This window comes from Labrus bergylta, chromosome 18 (assembly GCF_963930695.1).
Source record: "Labrus bergylta chromosome 18, fLabBer1.1, whole genome shotgun sequence".
Lineage (NCBI taxonomy): Eukaryota > Metazoa > Chordata > Actinopteri > Labriformes > Labridae > Labrus > Labrus bergylta.
In genome coordinates, this window is record NC_089212.1 from 9,208,925 (window position 1) to 9,229,485 (window position 20,561).

At 46.5% G+C, this 20,561-nt stretch overlaps 2 protein-coding genes across 3 annotated transcripts; one reads left to right on the forward strand and one right to left on the reverse strand.

The window, feature by feature from the left end:
- Positions 1–1,032: 1,032 nt before the first annotated feature.
- On the reverse strand, positions 1,033–19,946 carry sec23a (Sec23 homolog A, coat complex II component). Its single transcript, XM_020653720.3, has 20 exons — positions 19,805–19,946; positions 18,401–18,668; positions 18,241–18,298; positions 18,051–18,137; positions 17,708–17,944; positions 17,494–17,570; positions 17,213–17,357; positions 16,910–17,068; positions 16,543–16,658; positions 16,266–16,389; positions 15,896–15,976; positions 15,455–15,544; positions 6,270–6,376; positions 6,010–6,163; positions 5,843–5,920; positions 5,300–5,461; positions 4,789–4,875; positions 3,969–4,124; positions 3,816–3,881; positions 1,033–2,883 (listed from the first exon to the last, which is right to left on the reverse strand). Exons 2-20 carry the CDS (start codon positions 18,619–18,621, stop codon positions 2,794–2,796), a joined length of 2,295 nt encoding a protein of 764 aa, XP_020509376.1. The 5' UTR covers positions 18,622–18,668; positions 19,805–19,946; the 3' UTR covers positions 1,033–2,793.
- LOC109998823 (adenosine receptor A3) lies at positions 8,925–14,094 on the forward strand. Of its 2 annotated transcripts, none has more exons than XM_020653722.3 (4): positions 8,925–9,099; positions 10,476–11,841; positions 13,236–13,389; positions 13,470–14,094. In XM_020653722.3, the coding sequence occupies exons 2-4, from the start codon at positions 11,145–11,147 to the stop codon at positions 13,657–13,659; spliced, it is 1,041 nt and encodes a 346-aa protein (XP_020509378.1). In that variant the 5' UTR covers positions 8,925–9,099; positions 10,476–11,144; the 3' UTR covers positions 13,660–14,094. The 2 variants fall into 2 exon arrangements, with proteins under 2 accessions (XP_020509378.1, XP_020509377.1); XM_020653721.3 differs by having other exon boundaries at positions 8,926–9,099; positions 13,467–14,094.
- Positions 19,947–20,561: the final 615 nt, after the last annotated feature.

The following is a 20,561-nucleotide window of genomic DNA, read 5'->3' on the forward strand; positions in this document are numbered from 1 at the left end:
AAATCAAACATCCTCATGATAAAGTAGTGTCGCCTATCCATCTGTTTTATTTTGTTTGCAGGAGCATCACCTGGGTGAGCATCTCCATGGTAACAGCACTGAAAACCTGGAGGCGGGTGTCTGTTTTTATAGAGGTGTTTGTTTCAGCTGATGGAGGGGCGTCACCACGGCAACAGAGGCAGACAGAACAAAGGGAAGGGTCATCGCCACGGATACAGAGTCAGGGAGGAGGGTCAGACGACGGAGACAGGAGACATGGTTAGAGTCAGGTGGAGGTGTGCTGCCCCCTGCTGGACCTCATCTATAGTCAGGGTACAGCGTTCTCACATTTACAGGTGACACAGCTGTGATTATAAACACTGTCCGCTTCTTTATCAGAGCCGGGGATTCAAAGGAAAACAGTAACATGGTGGGCTGTATGGGTGAGGCTTCACCTGCTCACCTGCAGGGGAGAGATGTGTGCCACCTGCTCACCTGTAGGTGACACTCACCTGCAGGGGAGAGATGTGTGCCACCTGCTCACCTGTAGGTGACGCTCACCTGTAGGTGACGCTCACCTGCAGGGGAGAGATGTGTGCCACCTGCTCACCTGTAGGTGACGCTCACCTGCAGGTGACGCTGCAGGTGACGCTCAGGTGTGCCACAGTTCATTAGCCCAGGTGATATAAGATCATACTTGCGCGCACACACACACACACACACAAACACTTCCCAGTTGTATAACAAACTGCAATAAAGCAATAAAAAAACCATTAATTTATTTCCAGGAGAGGACTGAGAGGCACCGTCACTAAAACAAAATAAAAAAATAAAAATCGACGGAGCCCCTGAAGTAGGTGTACTAGGCCTAATTAAAAAAATATTCTACGGCTTCTGGCGCACCGTAGAAATCCAAAAGGTAGTTAGTCATAATTACAGTCAGATATTTAGAGAGAGAAGAAATGAAATCTCCACAGTGTGAAGGACTCTGTCAGTATGCTTCTGCTGTCTCGTCGTCATGTCTGAATGTTTCAGAAGAATCACAAACACAGATTTTTATTTTCTCCACTTTTATTAGAAACAAAAAGAAAACGTTCGTGTGCACGACGTTTAGTGTTCAATGGCTTTAAAGAGAAACTAACAGATCAGGAGGGGGTGGCTCTCTTCATGATGTCATCATCAAGGGGGGGGGGGGAGAGGGACAACAAACAGCTGTTCTGATGTCACGTCAGCTGACCCATCATCACAACCGGAGCTGCTCTGATTGGACGAAGCTGTTCTGAAGTGTTTATTGGTTCACCTCCCGCCTGCAGTCGATCAGCTCGCAGTTTGATCTCCTTTGTACTCAGTGCTTCACGTCTTTAAATGTTTCATTATTATCTTTATTATAACCTCTGAAAGAAACAGGAAGTCCATTTTTTTCCTCTAAGTATCGTTCACACGTCAGGTCGTCATGATACCAGCATCTTAACTTTCAAACTATTCTAGTCAACCTGTTGGTTACCACGGCAACACAAAGAGTCCCAGACAAACCATGTTGGATCATTTCTTATTTGAATGATGAGTCGAGCTGCAGATAAACGCTCACACAGATTGAAGTTTTGATTTGATCCGTTAATAAATAAACTGGTTTCACACGAGTTAACATAAAAACATGGACGGGTTTTGAATGTTTCCACACCTTGTTGAAATGTTTCTGGAGTGACTGAATAAAAATATCAGGGAGGATCACGCCTGCTGACTTTTTACCTTGATGGATTTTATTTTGAAATTCGATTGACCAACTAACTGGATCTAAAGCACGCCTTCATCAACATAACGCCAAGTTATTGATTGATTAATGTGTTCAGTTTCTGCTCACAGGCCAAACGTCCTGCTGCTTCATATCACTCAGGCCCTGTCCCAGTGTCCACCTGGGTGTTTTTTCTGAGCGCCAGCATCTTTTTTCAATTGTTTTTTTACGAGCAGAGAGCGTTCACAGCAGCAGCATCAGCCGCTAAGAGACCAAGCGAAGCGCCCAGCGTTTTTTCTTTTTTTACCAGCGCTCCAACCTTTTTGTGGGGCTGCTCCGAGATGAAAAACATACAACTTTTCAGAATGCCGCTGAAGATGCTCTTTTCAAAATAAAAGATATTCTCCTTATTTTCGTGTCCAGTAACCACATCGTCCTCGCTCCTTGTCGAGACTAAGTCGGAGGTCAAACCTCCGTTTGAGTGAAGGAAATATATAAAACACAATAAAAAGAAACAGAACAGAGTCGGTCATACAGCGGCCATTTTTTAAGAGACTGTTGTCATGGAGACAGGACGCACGTGCAGTGCTTTATTCTCAGCGCAAACGCTTCATCCAAACACCGCAGAGCGCACAGCCAGCACTTATCCTGCTCGATAAACACGCCAGGTGGACATGGGGCCCAAGAGGTTTTATCAATCAATCAAAGTTTGAGGTGAATAAAGAAAAACGTTGATGAAGCTGCAGGGAGGAAATACTGATGAACACTTATTATGTGAACAGACTGATCGGCTCCTTCAAAATAAAACATCCTGTGCGCGTTTCAGACAGGACTCTTCTTCTTCAGGTGTTTTAAAGGCAGCATGTTTAAAAGAGAGTCTGACAGGTCAGGATGTTACACGTGTCTCTATTGGTTGTCTGGGATCAGAGCCTGCAGCTGATTGGCTGAAGGGAATTGGACTGGTGACAGGAAAAGGCAGACTGGGTTGGCTTGTTAATTAGTTTTTTGTCATGGAAACACAGGCAGCAAATGAAAAGATAAAAGAATAAACAAAACACAGATAGAAGAGGCGCCAGGTGAGATCAGGCAGCGCTGGAGACGGCCAGTTTCTTCAGGTGATCCATGAACACCTGCAGGCTGACGTCATCAGTGAGGATGGGGGCTCCCGACTCCTGCAGGAGGAGAGAGGGAGGACATCAGGACAGGTACAACACAGAACATCAGGACAGGTACAACACAGAACATCAGGACAGGTTCAACACAGAACATCTGGACAGGTTCCAGACAGAACATCAGGACAGGTACAACACAGAACATCAGGACAGGTTCAACACAGAACATCAGGACAGGTACAACACAGAACATCAGGACAGGTTCAACACAGAACATCAGGACAGGTACAACACAGAACATCAGGACAGGTTCAACACAGAACACCAGGACAGGTACAACACAGAACATCAGGACAGGTTCCAGACAGAACATCAGGACAGGTTCCAGACAGAACATCAGGACAGGTACAACACAGAACATCAGGACAGGTTCCACACAGAATATCAGGACAGGTACAACACAGAACATCAGGACAGGTTCCACACAGAACATCAGGACAGGTACAACACAGAACATCAGGACAGGTACAACACAGAACATCAGGACAGGTTCCACACAGAACATCAGGACAGGTACAACACAGAACATCAGGACAGGTACAACACAGAACAACAGGACAGGTACAACACAGAACATCAGGACAGGTTCCAAACAGAACATCAGGACAGGTACAACACAGAACATCAGGACAGGTTCCAAACAGAACATTGAAACAGGTACAACACAGAATATCAGGACAGGTTCCAAACAGAACATCGGGACAGGTTCCAAACAGAACATTGAAACAGGTACAACACAGAATATCAGGACAGGTACAACACAGAACATCAGGACAGGTACAACACAGAACATCAGGACAGGTTCCAAACAGGTTCCAAACAGAACATCAGGAGAGGTTCCAAACAGAACATTGGGACAGGTACAACACAGAATATCAGGACAGGTACAACACAGGCAGTCTGAAGGTAAAAGGTAAAGGTTAGCGACTCACCTGACCCCAGGCGTACATGTTGTTATGAGTCTGAGAGGGGTTCACTTTGGAGAGCAGGAAACGAGCCTGGAAACATTAACATCATTAAATAAATGATCATCAGGCACTTGGTATTAATCGTATATCCGTATATGTTTGTTTTGGCGCCCCCACCTGGCTGCCTCCGTGCTCAGTGTCGATATATCTCGGCATGGGAAAGCGAGTGTGCAGCAGCTCCTGAGCATCGTCTACGGGAGCCTGAAGGAGGTGTTTGAAGTTTTCATACTCTGGCATTTCCTGATAACCTGCCTTCCTCCACTGAGCCACCGTCTGACAGACAGAGAGCAGGGAATAATAACACTGTAGATTATAACCAGTCTGACAGACAGAGAGCAAGGAATAATAACACTGTAGATTGTAACCAGCCTGACAGGCAGAGAGCAGGGAATAATAACACTGTAGATTATAACCAGTCTGACAGACAGAGAGCAGGGAATAGTAACATTGTAGATTGTAACCAGCCTGACAGGCAGAGAGCAGGGAATAATAACACTGTAGATTATAACCAGTCTGACAGACAGGGGGCAGGGAATAATAACACTGTACATTGTAACCAGCCTGACAGACAGAGAGCAGGGAATAATGACATCATTATTATAATCATATTCTATTGTTAAATGTTTGAAGGTGATTATGACGAACACTTTAAACTCTTCATTTATTAACTTTTGATATATGACATGTAATTATTTTGTCAGTTATAAACTCTGACTGATGTCATCGTCTTGTTGTCATAGAGACCGTTTCCCTATTCATTTATATTATATAATTAAATATAATCATTTTAATCATTGACGACCTGCTGACATGTGATCATAAATAATCACAGCTGCTGTTTAACCTCAAACACTGATTATTAAAAACACACACACACACAAGTAGCTGATTAAGTGTGTGTGTGTGTGTGTGTGTGTGTGTGTGTGTGTGTGTGTACCTCTCCGTGGTAGATGAGGATCTGGAAGAACGTGTCCATCAGCAGGATTCTATCAGGCAGGATGCTGCTGCTGTCCAACAGGACGGGCTGAAACACACACAAATGTTTATTAGCATTAAAATATATCAGTATAGAAGTGTTCAGGGATTCAAAGTTATTAAAGTATTCTAGAACAACACATCAATATAAATACATGTGTACAAAGAGCACAGGTGTGGGGTGTAAAGGTAAATTCACAAGTGAGTGAATAAAGTCGTGCTCAGGTGAAAATAGAAAATATATGAAAAAGTTTTATAGAAAAAAAAGATCTGAACTGTTTACAAATATATACACATAAAGTAATCAATGTATTTAAAGAGAGCACAGGTAGGTAGAGGAGATTATACAGGTGTGCACAGAAGAACTGAAGGAACAGTTGTGTGTGTGTGTGTGTGTGTGTGTGTGTGTGTGTGTGTGTGTGTGTGTGTGTGTGTGTGTGTGTGTGTGTGTGTGTGTGTGTGTGTGTGCGCACCTCAGGTGGTCCGTTGAAGGAGTAGGCGTAGAGCACAGGTTGGATCATGATGAGAGCCTGAGTCAGGTCCTGTCTGTTAAACTGGTGTCTGTAATACGAGCTCTCATCAGGACTGTTGTTGAACACCTGCAGGAACGGAGAGCGCCGCAGGTGGAACATGAACTGAAAAAAAAAAAAAACAATTAACAGCAGGTTACAGATAACACCTCAGCTAACAGATAACACCTCAGCTAACAGGTAACACTACAGCTAACAGGTAACACCTCTGCAAACAGTTAACACCTTAAGCTAACAGGTGAAACATCAGCTAACAGGTAACACCTCAGGTAACAGGTAACACGTCAGGTAACACATCAGCTAACAGGTAACACCTCAGCTAACAGGTGTAACATCAGCTAACAGGTGTAACATCAGCTAACAGGTGTAACATCATCTAACAGGTAAACCAACAGAGAGACTTGAACAGGGTGTTTATTGATAACTGTTTAGCAGGTGATTTAATACAGGTAAAACAGTATCAGAGTATTAAGGGATGTTGTTCACCTGAGGGTAGAGTGAGAAGGTCTCAGAGAACCTAAAAGAGTTTGGATCGTCTTTGTGATAATCTCCAAACTTCTGACACTGAGCACAAACAAACAACAATCAAACATTAATATCTTTACTCATGTTAACATCATGTGATCAATAATCAGCATTAACCCTTCACTCACCAGTCTGATCAGCTGTCTGTCTAACCAGCGAAGTACGTCAGGACCTTCCTCCGTCTCCGCCCGGTACACCGCTAACCTCGCCATCAAGATGGCCGCTGCTTCCTGGTCAAAGGACGCTGCAATGCTCTGAATCTGAGTCTGAGCATCCGCCCAGCTGGGGAGGAGGGGGAGAAGAAGAGGAGAGGAGAGGCAAGTTTAAGTGTGTGTGTGTGTGTGCGTGTGCGTGTGCGCGTGCGTGTGTGCGCATGTGTGGTTCATACTTCCTGGCCGTGGTGGTGACTCTGATGCGTCTCTGTCCTGATGAGTGTTGGTACTGAGTGACGAACTGGATCGCTCCTCGCCCGCCCTGAGGGATCGGAGCGTTGTGCTGAAATACACAAACACAGCAGGACTCATCAATCAATCACAGATCAATAATCAATAAATAGAGGAGACACACACTGCACAGACACACAGTATACACTGCGCAGACACATAGTATACACTGTGCAGACACATAGTATACACTGTGCAGACACACTGTACACTGTCCAGACACATAGTATACACTGTGCAGACACACTGTACACTGTCCAGACACACAGTATACACTGTGCAGACACACTGTACACTGTCCAGACACACAGTATACACTGCGCAGACACACAGTATACACTGCGCAGACACACATTGTACACTGCGCAGACACACAGTATACACTGCGCAGACACACAGTATACACTGCGCAGACACACATTGTACACTGTGCAGACACACAGTATACACTGTGCAGACACACTGTACACTGTGCAGACACACAGTATACACTGTGCAGACACACAGTGTACACTGTGCAGACACACATTATACACTGTGCAGACACACATTATACACTGTGCAGACACACAGTATACACTGTGCAGACACACATTATACACTGTGCAGACACAGTGCAGACACACATTATACACTGTGCAGACACACAGTATACACTGTGCAGACACACATTATACACTGTGCAGACACACATTATACACTGTGCAGACACACAGTACACCGTGCAGACACACTGTACAGACACACTGTACACTGTGCAGACACACTGTGCAGACACACTGTGCAGACACACTGTAGACACACTGTACACTGTACAGACACACTGTGCAGACACACTGTGCAGACACACTGTACAGACACACTGTACACTGTACAGACACACTGTGCAGACACACTGTACAGACACACTGTGCAGACACACTGTGCAGACACACTGTGCAGACACACTGTGCAGACACACTGTACACTGTACAGACACACTGTGCAGACACACTGTGCAGACACACTGTGCAGACACACTGTGCAGACACACAGTACACTGTGCAGACACACATTGTACACTGTGCAGACACACATTGTACACTGTACAGACACACTGTACAGACACACAGTGTACAGTGTGCAGACACACACTGTACACTGTGCAGACACACTGTGAAGACACACTGTACAGACACACAGTGTACACTGTGCAGACACACTGTGCAGACACACACACTACACTGTACAGACACACACTGTACACTGGTGTGGGGTATGAAGACTTAAATACCAACAGTTCAGATTGTGAAGTTCATGCAGGGTTTTAGTTTCATCACAGTGTTGGTCAGTCTGTGGGCTCGACTCTCATTGTGTAGAAATAAGAAGACTGAAGTGAGATGAATAGACTGAGCATTTTTTCTTATTTGACCAAACAGTTCTTTTTTTTCTTTTTTTAAGATTTATTTTGGGCTTTTTCGTGCCTTTAATTCAGAGGGAGGACAGTGGATAGAGTCGGAAACCAGGAAGAGAGAGCGGGGAATGACATGCGGAAAGGGGCCACGAGTGGAAGCGAACCCGGGCATACCGCTCGAGACGAGAGTCTCAAGCAGTGCCCTGCCACTGCGCCACCAGCACGCCCCTGGCCAAACAGTTCTTGATTTAGTTTAGTTTTGTGGACAAAATATGCAGTTAAAAAATTGCAATATATTGTATCGCGAGCCTCAGCATATCACAAAATCATGATGATATCGTATCGTGGGGCCTCTGGTGATTTCCTCCCCTAACAGACACACACTTTGAACAACTTTTACATCATTTTTGTGCTCTTTTTGTTTTTTCCCAGCGTTCTTATCTCATACTGAGATATATTAAAGAAGCTTCAAACATAAACAAACTGTTTCTCCATCAGCTTGTAATTAGAAACAGGTCAGAGAGATAACACGGGCTCTCAGTAGGGAGCACAAACAGTTATTCTCTGGATGTTAATCAGTTACAGAGTCGATCTTTGGACTCATTCTAAATGTGAACTCTGTTTGTTTAAGATTACCAGTTTAAATAAAGCTTATATATATTTATATCCATCATGATTACAGGCATCTGATTGGCTGCAACACATCATAACCCAACCTGAGCTCCTCCGAGTCCGAAGATGATGATTACAAACCTGCACACCCGTTATTACCTGAGGGAGGCAGTGTGACACACGCACACACAAACGCACGCACGCACGCACGCACGCACGCACGCACGCACGCACGCACGCACGCACGCACGCACGCACGCACGCACGCACGCACGCCATCCAATATCCTTTGTGTATGCGTGTGTTCTCCTCATCATCTCAGCAGGTGACTTACAGGTGCACCATGGTTAACACAGCCTCATGAGACTCACACACACACACACACACCCCCTGCAGTCCATGGTCAGACTCAGAGCGGAGCAGACTCTCAGTCAGATCCAGACAACAAACCTAAAGATCAAACTGATCGATCTCACACCATCACGTTCTTTACTTTGACTCTTGATGCTAACCGAGGAGAAAATCTGAGCCGACAGGTTTGTGTGTGCGTAACAGGTGTGTGAGAGTCTTTGTGGATTTTCAGGCTGTATGCTGGACTGATCAGCGCTCTGATGGTTCCTGGATCACAGCAGAGATTTCAGTTGCAGAACAGGGGCACATTTGAGGGTCCAGGGTGGACCTTCAGTGGAGCAGACAGATGGATTTCTAACATTTGAACATCACACGGTGCATTCAGGTTCTTCTCCTCACTATGACTCATCAAACTTAAGGTGAGAGGACATGTGTGGTGACTGAGGTCTGCAAGATTGACTGTTTATATCTGAGGTGTGTGGGTGATGTCAGAGGACGACGTTTAAACTGTGACTTCATCAGAGAGGCAGAAACAGAACGCTTCGGAAAGAGGACGAATCTAAGACAGGCTAAGGTTAAAGACTGAAGATGGACGATCACAAACCGTAGAGGGGACGTGAGAGCAGGCGTATCATTTAATCAAAGCAGCAGTCAACACAGTCGAGGATCAGGTTGTCATGACAGCAGAACTTTAACCTTCAATACAATTCCACTTTAAATCTAGACGTCTTTGTTTGAATGACCAAAAACTGAAGGTAAACTTCGTCCAGCTGTCTTATTTCACAAAAACATCAGCAATGTTTCCACGGCAAAAATGTTTCCGGTATATTTGTGACATTTAGACCCGATAAATGACCCAATACTGGGTGTCTAGAACTGTCAGGTCTGGATATCGTTTGATTTTGTTTTAAAATCCGGTTTCATAAAGACTCTCGATGAAGAGGCCGTTAAGACCATAAAAAACAGCAAGTCTGCCTCTCACAGTGGAAGGTACCATATTTACGCCCCTGCGACGTCTCTCCTTTAATATGAATGGCCTAGCCAGTGGGGAGAACAGCTGTGTGTGTGTGTGTGTGTGTGTGTGTGTGTGTGTGTGTGTGTGTGTGTGTGTGTGTGTGTGTGTGTGTGTGTGTGTGTGTGTGTGTGTGTGTGTGTGTGTGTGTGTGTGTGCGCGTGTCTGACTATGTGTGTTTGTGGAGCTCCTGCTCTGCCGTGCTCTCTGAACCCAAGTTTTAAGAAGCAGGTTTAACGTTAAAGTCACGACAGAGGATGAAAAGGTTTGAAAGGGAAGAGTTAAAGCGAGTTTGAGCAGTGCAAGGAGAGAGTAAGCCACTGTGGAGCAAAGACAAGGAACCAGGGAGCTGTTGAACCTGGCTGTAAAGTCAGAAGAAGACAGCAGAGGCGGCGTAAGTACACTACAACAAATAAAGACTGAAGTCGTTTGAAGAGGCCCTGAGGAGGATCAAGTAGACCTAAGGTAGCTCCAGTGGTAGTAAGTCAGCTGAAGCAGCAAACACGGGAGAGGTAGGTCAAACAAAAGAAGTGATAGGAGAGACATGAACAGCAGCCACACAGAGTTTAAGCAGCAGCAGGTCAGATGAAGATGTAGTGAAGACATTAAACGTGCAGTACAGGTTGACATGAGAGCAGAGAGAGACGAGGTGTAGAGAGAAGCTGGGAGAGACTGTGAAGATGATACAAATAAATATAAATCAGCTGACAGTAAAAAGGCAGTGTTGTAAAGTTTATGTGGAAGTGAGCGTAAATAAAGTTCCTGAATCTGTTTGTGTTTCAGATGTTCCTGATGATGATGATTAGAGCAGATGCACAGTGAAGTGTCCGCGGTGTGCTCAGGTACTGTGGGCTCTCTGTGTGACTCATAGACTTCAGGTAATCTGTGCGCTGACTGAGGTCCAACCAGCTCTCAGACCAGAAGCTTCTGGATTTATAGAGTCTGTTTATATGAGAGAGGTCAGGAGTGAGCGTCACACTGGAGATCAGCTGCTGTGTTCTCACTCTGACTACCAGCTGTAGTGCGTCTGTTGTTTTCCTCTTGAAGGGAAACAGACACACCTGGAGGCCGTCAAGTCAGCTGGAGACGACTGAACGCCTTCTCTCTCTGATGTTTGATCGACTGACTGAGTGAAGAAGGAGCTCATACATCGAAGACAGACCGCATCTTTAAAAGGATGGTCTTTCTGTTTAAGCTTTCACATCTTTTAACCTGAAAACAAACGTTTGTGAAAGAGGAGGTTGGACATCCTCCGTATCCGATGCTGGCCCGTGGAGTTTGTGTTCTCACACATGGAGATGAGATGACCTCAGTAACCTGCTGAGAGCCAGACAAAGTCAGGGATTCATCACAGCTCCATCTAGTGGACAGTCAGTCCTCGTCTCCAAGCGTCCTCTGATATCACCGTCTCCTCTGTGATGTAATCGTTGACCTACTTTGTGACCTGTGAATATGACGGACGCTCTGAGGATGTTATACGCCGCTCTGATGGTGGTGTCCGGCATGGCTTCAGTCTGTGGGAACCTCCTCCTCCTGCTGGTTCTCCTCCTGAATAAGGAGCTGCGTACGGACGCGCTGGGCCTCACTCTGAGCTTCAGCCTCAGCGACCTGGCTCTCGGACTCTCCATCATCCCGTTCGGGGTCTACAACAGTCTGTCCTGGTCTTCGTGTTTTGCCAGCGAGGGCGCCCTCTGTCAGGGAAGCGGCTTCATCTTCCTTCTCCTGCAGACCTCCTCCATGCACTCGCTCACCTGGGCCACCGTCAACAAATTCACTGAGATCTGCTTCGCCCTCAGCTACAGCCGCGTGTGGACGGGGGGGCGGAGTCGAGCCATGCTGGTCCTGGTCTGGCTCTTCTGTCTGGTAACCGCCGCCCTCCCCCTGCTGGGCTTCGGCAGCTACGTCTACAGCGAATCTCGCTTCCTGTGTTGCCCCAACTTTACACCTGAGGACAGGTGCTTTGTCCTGCTGTGGATGCTGGCAGGCATCGTGGCGCCAATCATCACCATGTGCTCTCTGTACGGGTACATCGTCTACGTGGCCACGAAGCAGGCCAGGAGGGGGACGTTCATGTGCAACGAGCTGCACTGCTACTACGTTCCTGCTAACAACTACCTGAGGAGCTCCGTCGTCATGGTCACCACTTCAGGTGAGCTCACACAGAAACCGAAACGTCTCAGAGGATTCAACACGTGTCTGTACCGAAACGTCAAATCTGTGTAAAATGTTGTAACGTTTAAAGATTTATTTTTGGGCTTTTTGTGCCTTTAATGGAGAGATAGGACAGTGGATAGAGTCAGGGAGATCAGGGAGAGAGAGAGAGAGTGGGGAATGATATGCAGGAAAGGAGCCACAGGCTGGATTTGAACCTGGGCTGCCCGCTTGGAGTACTATGGCCTCCATACATGGGGTGTGCGCACTAACCACTGCGCCACCAGTGCCCCTATAATGTCACTTTTTAACTCATTAAAAGCTGAATAACTTCAAACATCTTTGTTTTGTTCTCCCCGATTTAAAAATGTAAGATGTGACAAATTAAGAGTTTACACCGACCCCCTTCATGTTTTCAGACATCCTTAACATTAGTGTGTTTGTAGCTGTGATTTAGATTTGAGCTTCATAAAAATCTTCATTTAAAGAATCAAGATGTCTTCGTGTGTGCAGAGGAAACTCTGGGAACACCGCAGGATTCAAATCAGGGACAGGAGCCACAAACTGTTTCAAACGCCTGATGGGTTTACCGTTAATCTGTCAGGATTACTGCCAAACTGTCAGTGTGCAAACACGGTGAACACGCTCGTAAAACACACACAAATACACACACGGTGGAACCGTTGCCATGACAACAGGAAGAGAGAGACATGATGTGTGTGAGAGAAACTCTGAGCTACAGAATGAGCCGATGAGCAGAAGGACATCTGAAGGTCACTCTGATTGTCTCTGAGGTTCAGCTTCTATATTTACAGCCATGATTCACTGTCATTAGGCTCAATTTGGTCATTTTTGATGTCATAACCACGGGGAGGGTTGAAGGTCTCTGCCGCAGCTTTTAGACGGAGTAGCACAGGCGACAGGAGTGAGGTTTTTACCATTAGAGTCACTTAATTCAATCTTGTTTCAAAGAAGTCAGAATGTTTCTGTCTGTTCAGTGGACGGCTACAAGAACTACAATACCCATGATCCTTAGCTGCTTCTAGTCCAAGAGAAGTCTGCTGCAAGTTTTAAGACCTTGAAAGTTGATCTCCCCAATTTGTCCTCAGACTTCAGCAACTTGTTAAAAGTTTCAAAGACTAAGCTAGTCCCACCTCTGCAGCAACTAGTCCCCAAAACTCAGCAACTCATCTGGCAACTAGCTGTCAGACCTTCCACACCAGTACTCAAACCTCAATAGCTGGTTTATAGATCTTTGTAACTTGTTGATGTAACTCGTCAGATGAGACCATCTCATCTCTGAACGTGTGCAGGTCGGTCCTCAGGTTGTTCTGACAGCGTGGTCATGTATACCCGTGTGTGTGCTCACAGTCTGCTGTGTGTGTGTTTCAGTGTGTTTGTTGGTGTGCTGGTTGCCCTACATCTCAGTGTGTCTGTACGAGACATTCAGTGGTGAACAGAGTCCTGCTGTGACCTCTGCCCTCTCCGCCTGGCTGGTTCTGACCAGCTCCGCCCTCAACCCTTGGATCACCTGTATGACCCAGACGTAAGTGACACCTGTAGGACATCACAGCTCAAGTAAGAGATGTAGAGCAGGAGTAAAACAGAAACTTCTATCTCCAGCAGGTACCGGGCAGCCGTGCGTCGCCTTATCAGCAGATTTATTTCAATGTTCCTGTGTTCTGAGACACCTCTGGAGTCCCGCCCCCAGAGCGCCGCCCTCCACCTGGACACAGCCAATCGCATCAGCACAACCACGAGGACTACAGCAGCATCCTGCCCGCCATCCTCACCAGAAACTACAACACCACCGTGATCACCGGATGTGAGCTCAACCTCCTCATCATCACTTAGCCCACAGACAGAGACTATCCCCAGACCCACCTGTGACAGACACACCTGTGATGCACTGCAGTATGGGAAATGTAGTTCAGCTTTTCCATTTCTATTTTCATATGACCTAAATACATTCCACCTATCGCAGAGCTTTCATTCACAGCGATTTTTGGAAGCAGAAACGCTATCTCCAAGAGTCAGGGTGAAATATTTTAAATGTCACTGTGACACATATATCCGACGGTTCGGACTCCACATGAAGATGGTTTGTTTTTCTATGTGACATTTTTGTGGGAGGATTTAACGAGTCGGCAAAAAGAGTGTTTCAGTCAAAGTGTTTCCGATGTTTCATTCAAAGAGCTGGACTTCAGGCTGTAAAATAATAATATCATAATAAAGACGTCGTGTTCAGAGACTCTGCCTCAATGATCTTCTTTGTTTTCATCAGCAGAACTACTACGCACCAGTTTAACATCTGTATCAGCCGATATCCGCCCTGTAGACTAACATCAGATCATTGGAGAATAATGCGGGGTGATCTGATGATTATTTTTGTGGCAAAGATGATTTAATTCTTTACTTATTTTACACACATCGGCCTAAAACACACACACATCATGCACACAGGACCTGTGGACATGCATTAATTCAGAGATGTCACAGTGGAGCTGCACGCCAGAGCTGTTGGGGTTTGGTGCCTTGCTCAATGGCGGCTCGGCAGTACTCGGGAGACGCCCTGACAGCGTTCCAGCCACCAGACCAAGTATTTTGGGACTTGAATCAGCACCCCTCCGGTTCCTATCCCAGGTCCCTACAGACTCAGCTACTGTTTGATGCTGACCTCTAGTTCCCCTAACGACTGATTCAGAGAAGAGGTTTTCTATCAGATGAAGTCCCCTGTTGGAAAAACTCTGACTCATTCTTGTGTCAAACATGAGAGAACGTGGTGCATTGTGGGAGTCAGGAAACTAACACCGGTATCAGATTTCCCCGATCTGTGCATATTTATAAAAACCCAAACCTTACCAGGTGTCACATACACCTGACGAGTCTGGTCAGCAACTTCATTAAAAGCAGATCAGGCTTTTGTGGGCGGCCCGGGCTCAAATCCAGCCTGTGGCTCCTTTCCCGCATGTCATTCCACTCTCTCTCTCCCTGATTTCCGACTCTATCCACAGTCCTATCTCTACTATAAAGGCACAAAAATCCCAAAAATAAATCTTAAAAAAAAAAGGAGCACATCAGGCTTTGTAGATATTTTTGGCTTTTCTTCCTGTAATCTGAAGTTTCTCTGGACTTGTGACTCGTCAGGTGAGTGTGACTTATACTAAAGGTAATGCGATATTTCTGACTGGACAAATCCAGCTGGTGAGCTTTGAGGTTTTACAGCGAACTCTTCTTTCATAAAGAACAAATGCTGCAGACTGGATGATGTAAGGAGTAAACATCTCGTGAACCTCAGCAGGTATGGTGGAGCTGCTGTTTCAACATGAACTCACCTGTGCTCAGGTTTGATGTCTGCACCAACAAACTTCCACCTGAATATCTGTAACCTCAGCTGCTGCTCTTATAGAGTTGAACCAGCACAGCTCTCTGTCTCCCCCTGTTGGTGTCTCTGCAGCATGACGCTCACAATTAGTTTCTTTAAGTATGATTTCACTGTACCTGCTTATTTTAACGAAGCCCTCTTTAAGTGTGGAAGTGTAATTTAAACACAGCAGCAGTTATCATAACATCGACCAATCAGCAGCTTCAAACCACCACAGTGTTCTTACCTGGTTCACGACCTCGAAGTAAAGAGCCAGCGTGGTGCTGGGATCCAGACCGCAGATCTTCCACTGACTCGTTCCTCCTGTGCCGATCTCCTGAAACACAGAAGAAGAAGTGTCGTACAACACCGGGGTCCAAGGTTAGTGATTCTTTTTAATATCACGTCTCTAAAAACAGTCTAGGCAACGTGCCGGAGTTTTTCTTTTAATTTTTACTATAAATGATCTCATATCAGGCGTCTAAGACTTCAAACAGGAATCTATAGAGTTTGATTTTACTAGAATCATATCAAGGTTCAAATTCTCTGGTGTGTGTGTGTGTGTGTGTGTGTGTGTGTGTGTGTGTGTGTGTGTGTGTGTGCATGCGTGTGGGTCTATGTGCGTGTGTGTGCATACATGCGTGTGTGTGCATACATGCGTGTGTGTGTGTGTGTGTGCGGTGCTTACGTTCTCAGACACACATGGTCCTTTAGCGCTCAGAGACACACAGGGTCCGATGGCTCCTGATACTTTGATCTCTCTGGAGGTCTGATTAAAAACACACACACACAACAGTGAGATCATTCACCTGTCAGACAGGTGAGCCAGGTGGGCCTGTGGGTGTTAGTAAGACAGTTCACCTGAGGACACACAGTGTCAGTGCGGCACATTTAAACTTCTGATAACAAAAGGATCAAAAGAAGTAAAGTCAAAATCAAAGTAAAGACGACAGGAATGGATCTAAGCCTGCCAGCGCCCTCTGGTGGACACACCTGCTTCTAAACGATCTCTCTATGAAACATTCAGTCATTGATCAGGTGATCAGCTGATTTAGTACCTTGACCTCCAGCGTGGCCGCGAAGGCCATCTTAAAGGAGCCCTGCACGTCTTTGGTGAAAACTCTCTGGAAGGTTTGTTTGAACAGAGACGTGTTGAAGGAGTCGGCCATCACCATGTAACCTCTGCAGAGAGCGCAAGACACAAACACACAATCACGTCAGGTGAAGACACGTTCAGTCTTAACATTTCTCTTTTCAACATGCTGAAAATACTTCAACACTTTACTTTAAAGCCTCTTCAAAGCGTGTGGTGTGTGTGTGTGCATGTTTGTGTACCCTGTATGGTTGGAGCAGCACTTCATCTCCAGCAGGCCGGTCTGATCGAGAGCGCAGGCGTAGATGTCGATGATGTGACCGTTAGTGGACGCTCTGTTAGCTAGAGACTCATAATGCTACCACACACACACACACACACACACACACACACACACACACACACACACACACACACACACACACACACACACACACACACACACACACACACACACACACACACACACACACACACACACACACACACACACACACACACACACACACACACACACACACACACACACACACACACACACACACAATTTCAGTGTCCTGTTATTCCGGCTTCATGCAAGCCGACAGATTTCAGCGACTTCTCTCTCACCTTGGTGGCTTTCTTCATGAACTTGGCGTTGTCCTTCTCGAGGTCATGCCAGGACCTGATGGGGGTCTTCAGTTCATCTCCCACTACCATGCCGGGCCCCTGCGTGGCCGGGCCGCCGATGAACGTCATGATGCGAGCGCCCGTGTTTGGAAATGTGCACTGAGGGGTAGAGTGGGAGAGCAGGGAGAGAGAGAGGGACATTACAGGAGTCAGAGGTCAGACGTGAATCTGGGCTGTCTGCTTTGAGGACGACAGTCTCTGTACATGGAACGAGCAACGCTCATGAATCTAAACCCCCCTTACCTCCAGCAGCCCCACAGCGATGGACATGGCCACACCCAGCGAGCGCAGAGGCCTCTTCCCCTGTGTGACGGGCCAGGGGTCGCGCTGCAGCTCCCCCAACAGGTCAGTCAGGTTCATGTCGATCTTCTGCACCGGCTGAAGGAATCTGTAGAGAGAACAAACTCCAGACCGTGAGAGAGGACTCAGTCTCTGAGGAAAAAAAACTCAGATCCCAGATCATCACAGGAGCCAGATTCTGTAGTGTCACCAGGGTCCTCACAAGGATAGAGAGACATGTGTACCTGTTGGACAGGGGCTGGGGGGCAGCTTGAGGTCCTCGTCCCTGAGCAGCTGAAGGTTTCATCAGACCGAGCATCTCCTGAAAATCACAAACGAGTTGAAACTGTAAATTAAAAATATAAGTAACAGGAGCTGTTTTCACTAAACTCCTGAAAACTCCCCAAAAGTTCTGTAGTGAAACATTTCTGTGCATTGGTTCTGGTCTGGGTCTGGTACCTGCAACTGTTTGGCGTTGAGGTCTTTGGTCCCTCTGAACACGTAGCTCTTGGAGATCCCCTCACAGCCGAGCTCATGGACCTGAACCATGCGTCCGAAGGTGATGAGGCCGACGAGCGCCGTGGGAGGCAGCAGGGACAGAGACATCTGCAGGGACTCCTTCAGGGCCTGCAGGTCCTCGTCCTCCATACAGGTGTCCACCACGTACAAGAAGACCAGCGGCATCTGAGGACCCCGCTGAGGACACACACACACCACAGTGAGTTACACTTACTGTGGTATGTGTATGTGTATGTGTGTGTGTGTTCCTGTTTGTTGGTGTGTAGCTGTCATTAGGTCTTACCTGGACCACGTACTCGATGGTGGAGAACTGAGGCAGCAGCTCTGCTGGTTGGTTCACCTCAGAGATCCCGGCGTAGGACGGAGGAAACTGAAACACAAACACACACTCTGATACTAACCCAGGGTGTGTAAACATTGTGATACTTTGATATGAGCTCTGTGTGTGTGTGTGTGTGTGTGTGTGTGTATACCTGGTTCCTCTGGTAGCAGAAGTTACACGCCCACAGTTTGGCTCTGTAGTCCACCTGACTGTAACACACACACACAGGTGAAAATGAGACAGGTGAGTAACCTTATAACCTTTTTCTGCCCGTGTCTATGACATCACCAGGTGTGTGCAGTGATGCGTACCATAGCGGGTTGAGCACCGCACGGCAGGTGGCCCGGCTGCAGAGGACTGGTTCGTACTGGATCGGGGGCAGGTCTGGTCTCTCCTTCAGCGGCGTGAACAGAGACGCCACAGGGACCACCATCCGGGTCGCCTCCAGTCGGGACGAAGGCCACACGTTCCAGCTGAACCGCACACCGTCACGCTCCTCGTTCGAAGCGATGTACTCTGGGAAGGTCGCCATGACAACGCTGGGAGACGGGGGGGTTCGGACACACTATCAGGAAATAGCTGCAGGAAAGGGGGGGCCAGTGGGGGACAAGGTCAGACTCCTGCAGAAACTCTCTGTGACACTAGCGCTCTCTCTCTCTCTCTCTCTGAGAGAATCATGACCTCAGACTAAACTGCAAACTAAACCTCAATCCTGCTGATTTCACACCAACAGTACCTGCTGCTGGGTTCCTGTCTGCAGAGCAGCGTTTTAAAGAAGTTCAGATATATAATGTTGAACACACTTAAAGCATTAAAGAATTAAAGGATGGATAAGGTAGAAAGATGAGCGCTGCTTTAAAATACGTCAGACTTTGCACAGGGTTTGGTTGGTGGTCTGTCAGCTGGGTGGGGCTCATCTAGAGGAGGTGGAGTCGCGTTTCTCTGATCCTGGATGCAGCTCTGAGTGAACCCTGAAAACCTCCATCAGGATATTTAGTAATCAAATCTTTCTTATCAGATTCAGTCTGATCAAAACTCAAACAGCTCTCCATCATCACTGCGTCTCCTCTGAGAACCGCCAACCAAACCCCGTTCAATTTTCTGCACATTTACAGAAACTCATCAGCTGTTATTAACTCATTATCAGAAATCTGAAGGTTAAAGTGACACTGATCATTTAAAGGGACAGGACCACTAATGTTTCAACCTCAGGTACCTCACAGGACACCTGCACGTCACTGTAGAGCTGCAGTAAATGAATAAAGATGACCTCACACATGGAATTAACAAATCTTGTTTTAGTAGACAGAATGACGTCATCAGTCATAATCAATCAGAGCTGCTCGTTAATCAGATGACTGTTAATCTTTAACTTTGACATTTAAAGTCCAGCCTGCTCTTTTCCCTGCGACACTCTGACGTCAGCAGGTACATCTCTGACACACACAGGTAAGGTGAACATGTGTCAGAGTCTCACTTGAACCTGAAGTTTTATTTTTTTTTAACTCCGACATAAACAAAACAAACAGATTGTATCAGGTCAGTTAGCCTCGGAGCTAACAGCTGCTAACCGAGCAGATAAACTGCTGCGTCATGAACATCACACCGCCGACAGGTACAGGACGGACGGACAGGTGAGCTGACTGAGTCCAGGTGAAGTTGGAGGTGTGTCGGGTCCAGGTAAGTCTCTGTATGTAGGTAAATGTGTCACTCACCTCCGCTCTGCTGCCGCTGCTGCTCCTCTCTGCTGACAACGAAGCAAAACAACATGGCGGCGGCCCGGCGCCACGTCAAGACACAGACAGGAGAAACGCGAAGATGTCTCACTCCGAGCAAATATTCTGGAACTCTGCGCTGCTGAGGAATGTGACGCCGAGGTTTCTGTTTGTGAGGGACCAGGAGGACGGTTTTGTGTTATCTCTGAAGAAATGAGCTCAAACAGGATTGTTAGAAAGATCGGACCAAAGCTGTTTTGATTTCTGGCTCTTCTTAATTGAATCTTTACGTTCTTGATTTTGTCTCATTTTATGTACCTGAGGTTAAATTTATGAAAATCGTTTAAAACATTTTTATGTACCACCCACCAGTCTTATGATTAACTAACCCTTTTTCCTTCTTCATTTTGTTGCGAGCTGTTTGTATGTTTAACCTCTGCGATATTATTATGTTGTGTATGCTTTAAGTGTCAATAAAACATAAATAAATAAAGGCACCCGTTACATGCATTGTCATTTAATTTTTGATGTTCTACATTTAACGCTGTAAATTATAAACTGTATCTCCTGTATCCTCCTCCCCGTCTGACCGCCTCATTTATCTGAGTTTACCTGAGGTCAACATCATAATCTGTGAACACCTGTGAGGTGACACACATGAACGTCTGCAGATTAATTTTTCATTTCAGTGTGTCATCTCACCGTCAGAGGATCTTTGGCCGAGCCTCGCCCACAGCTCTTAAAAACTTTAAACAGA

Bases quoted from the DNA above. Each gene is read 5' to 3' on its own strand.
- LOC109998823 (XM_020653721.3), top strand. From the start codon at position 11,145: ATGACGGACGCTCTGAGGATGTTATACGCCGCTCTGATGGTGGTGTCC. The intron at 11,842-13,235 runs GTGAGCTCACAC...TGTGTGTTTCAG, and splicing joins CGTCATGGTCACCACTTCAG to TGTGTTTGTTGGTGTGCTGG. The intron at 13,390-13,466 runs GTAAGTGACACC...TTCTATCTCCAG, and splicing joins ATCACCTGTATGACCCAGAC to CAGGTACCGGGCAGCCGTGC.
- sec23a (XM_020653720.3), bottom strand. From the start codon at position 18,621: ATGGCGACCTTCCCAGAGTACATCGCTTCGAACGAGGAGCGTGACGGT. The intron at 17,945-18,050 runs GTAAGACCTAAT...GTGTGTCCTCAG, and splicing joins CCATCGAGTACGTGGTCCAG to CGGGGTCCTCAGATGCCGCT. The intron at 6,164-6,269 runs GTATGAACCACA...CCTCCTCCCCAG, and splicing joins GTCACCACCACGGCCAGGAA to CTGGGCGGATGCTCAGACTC.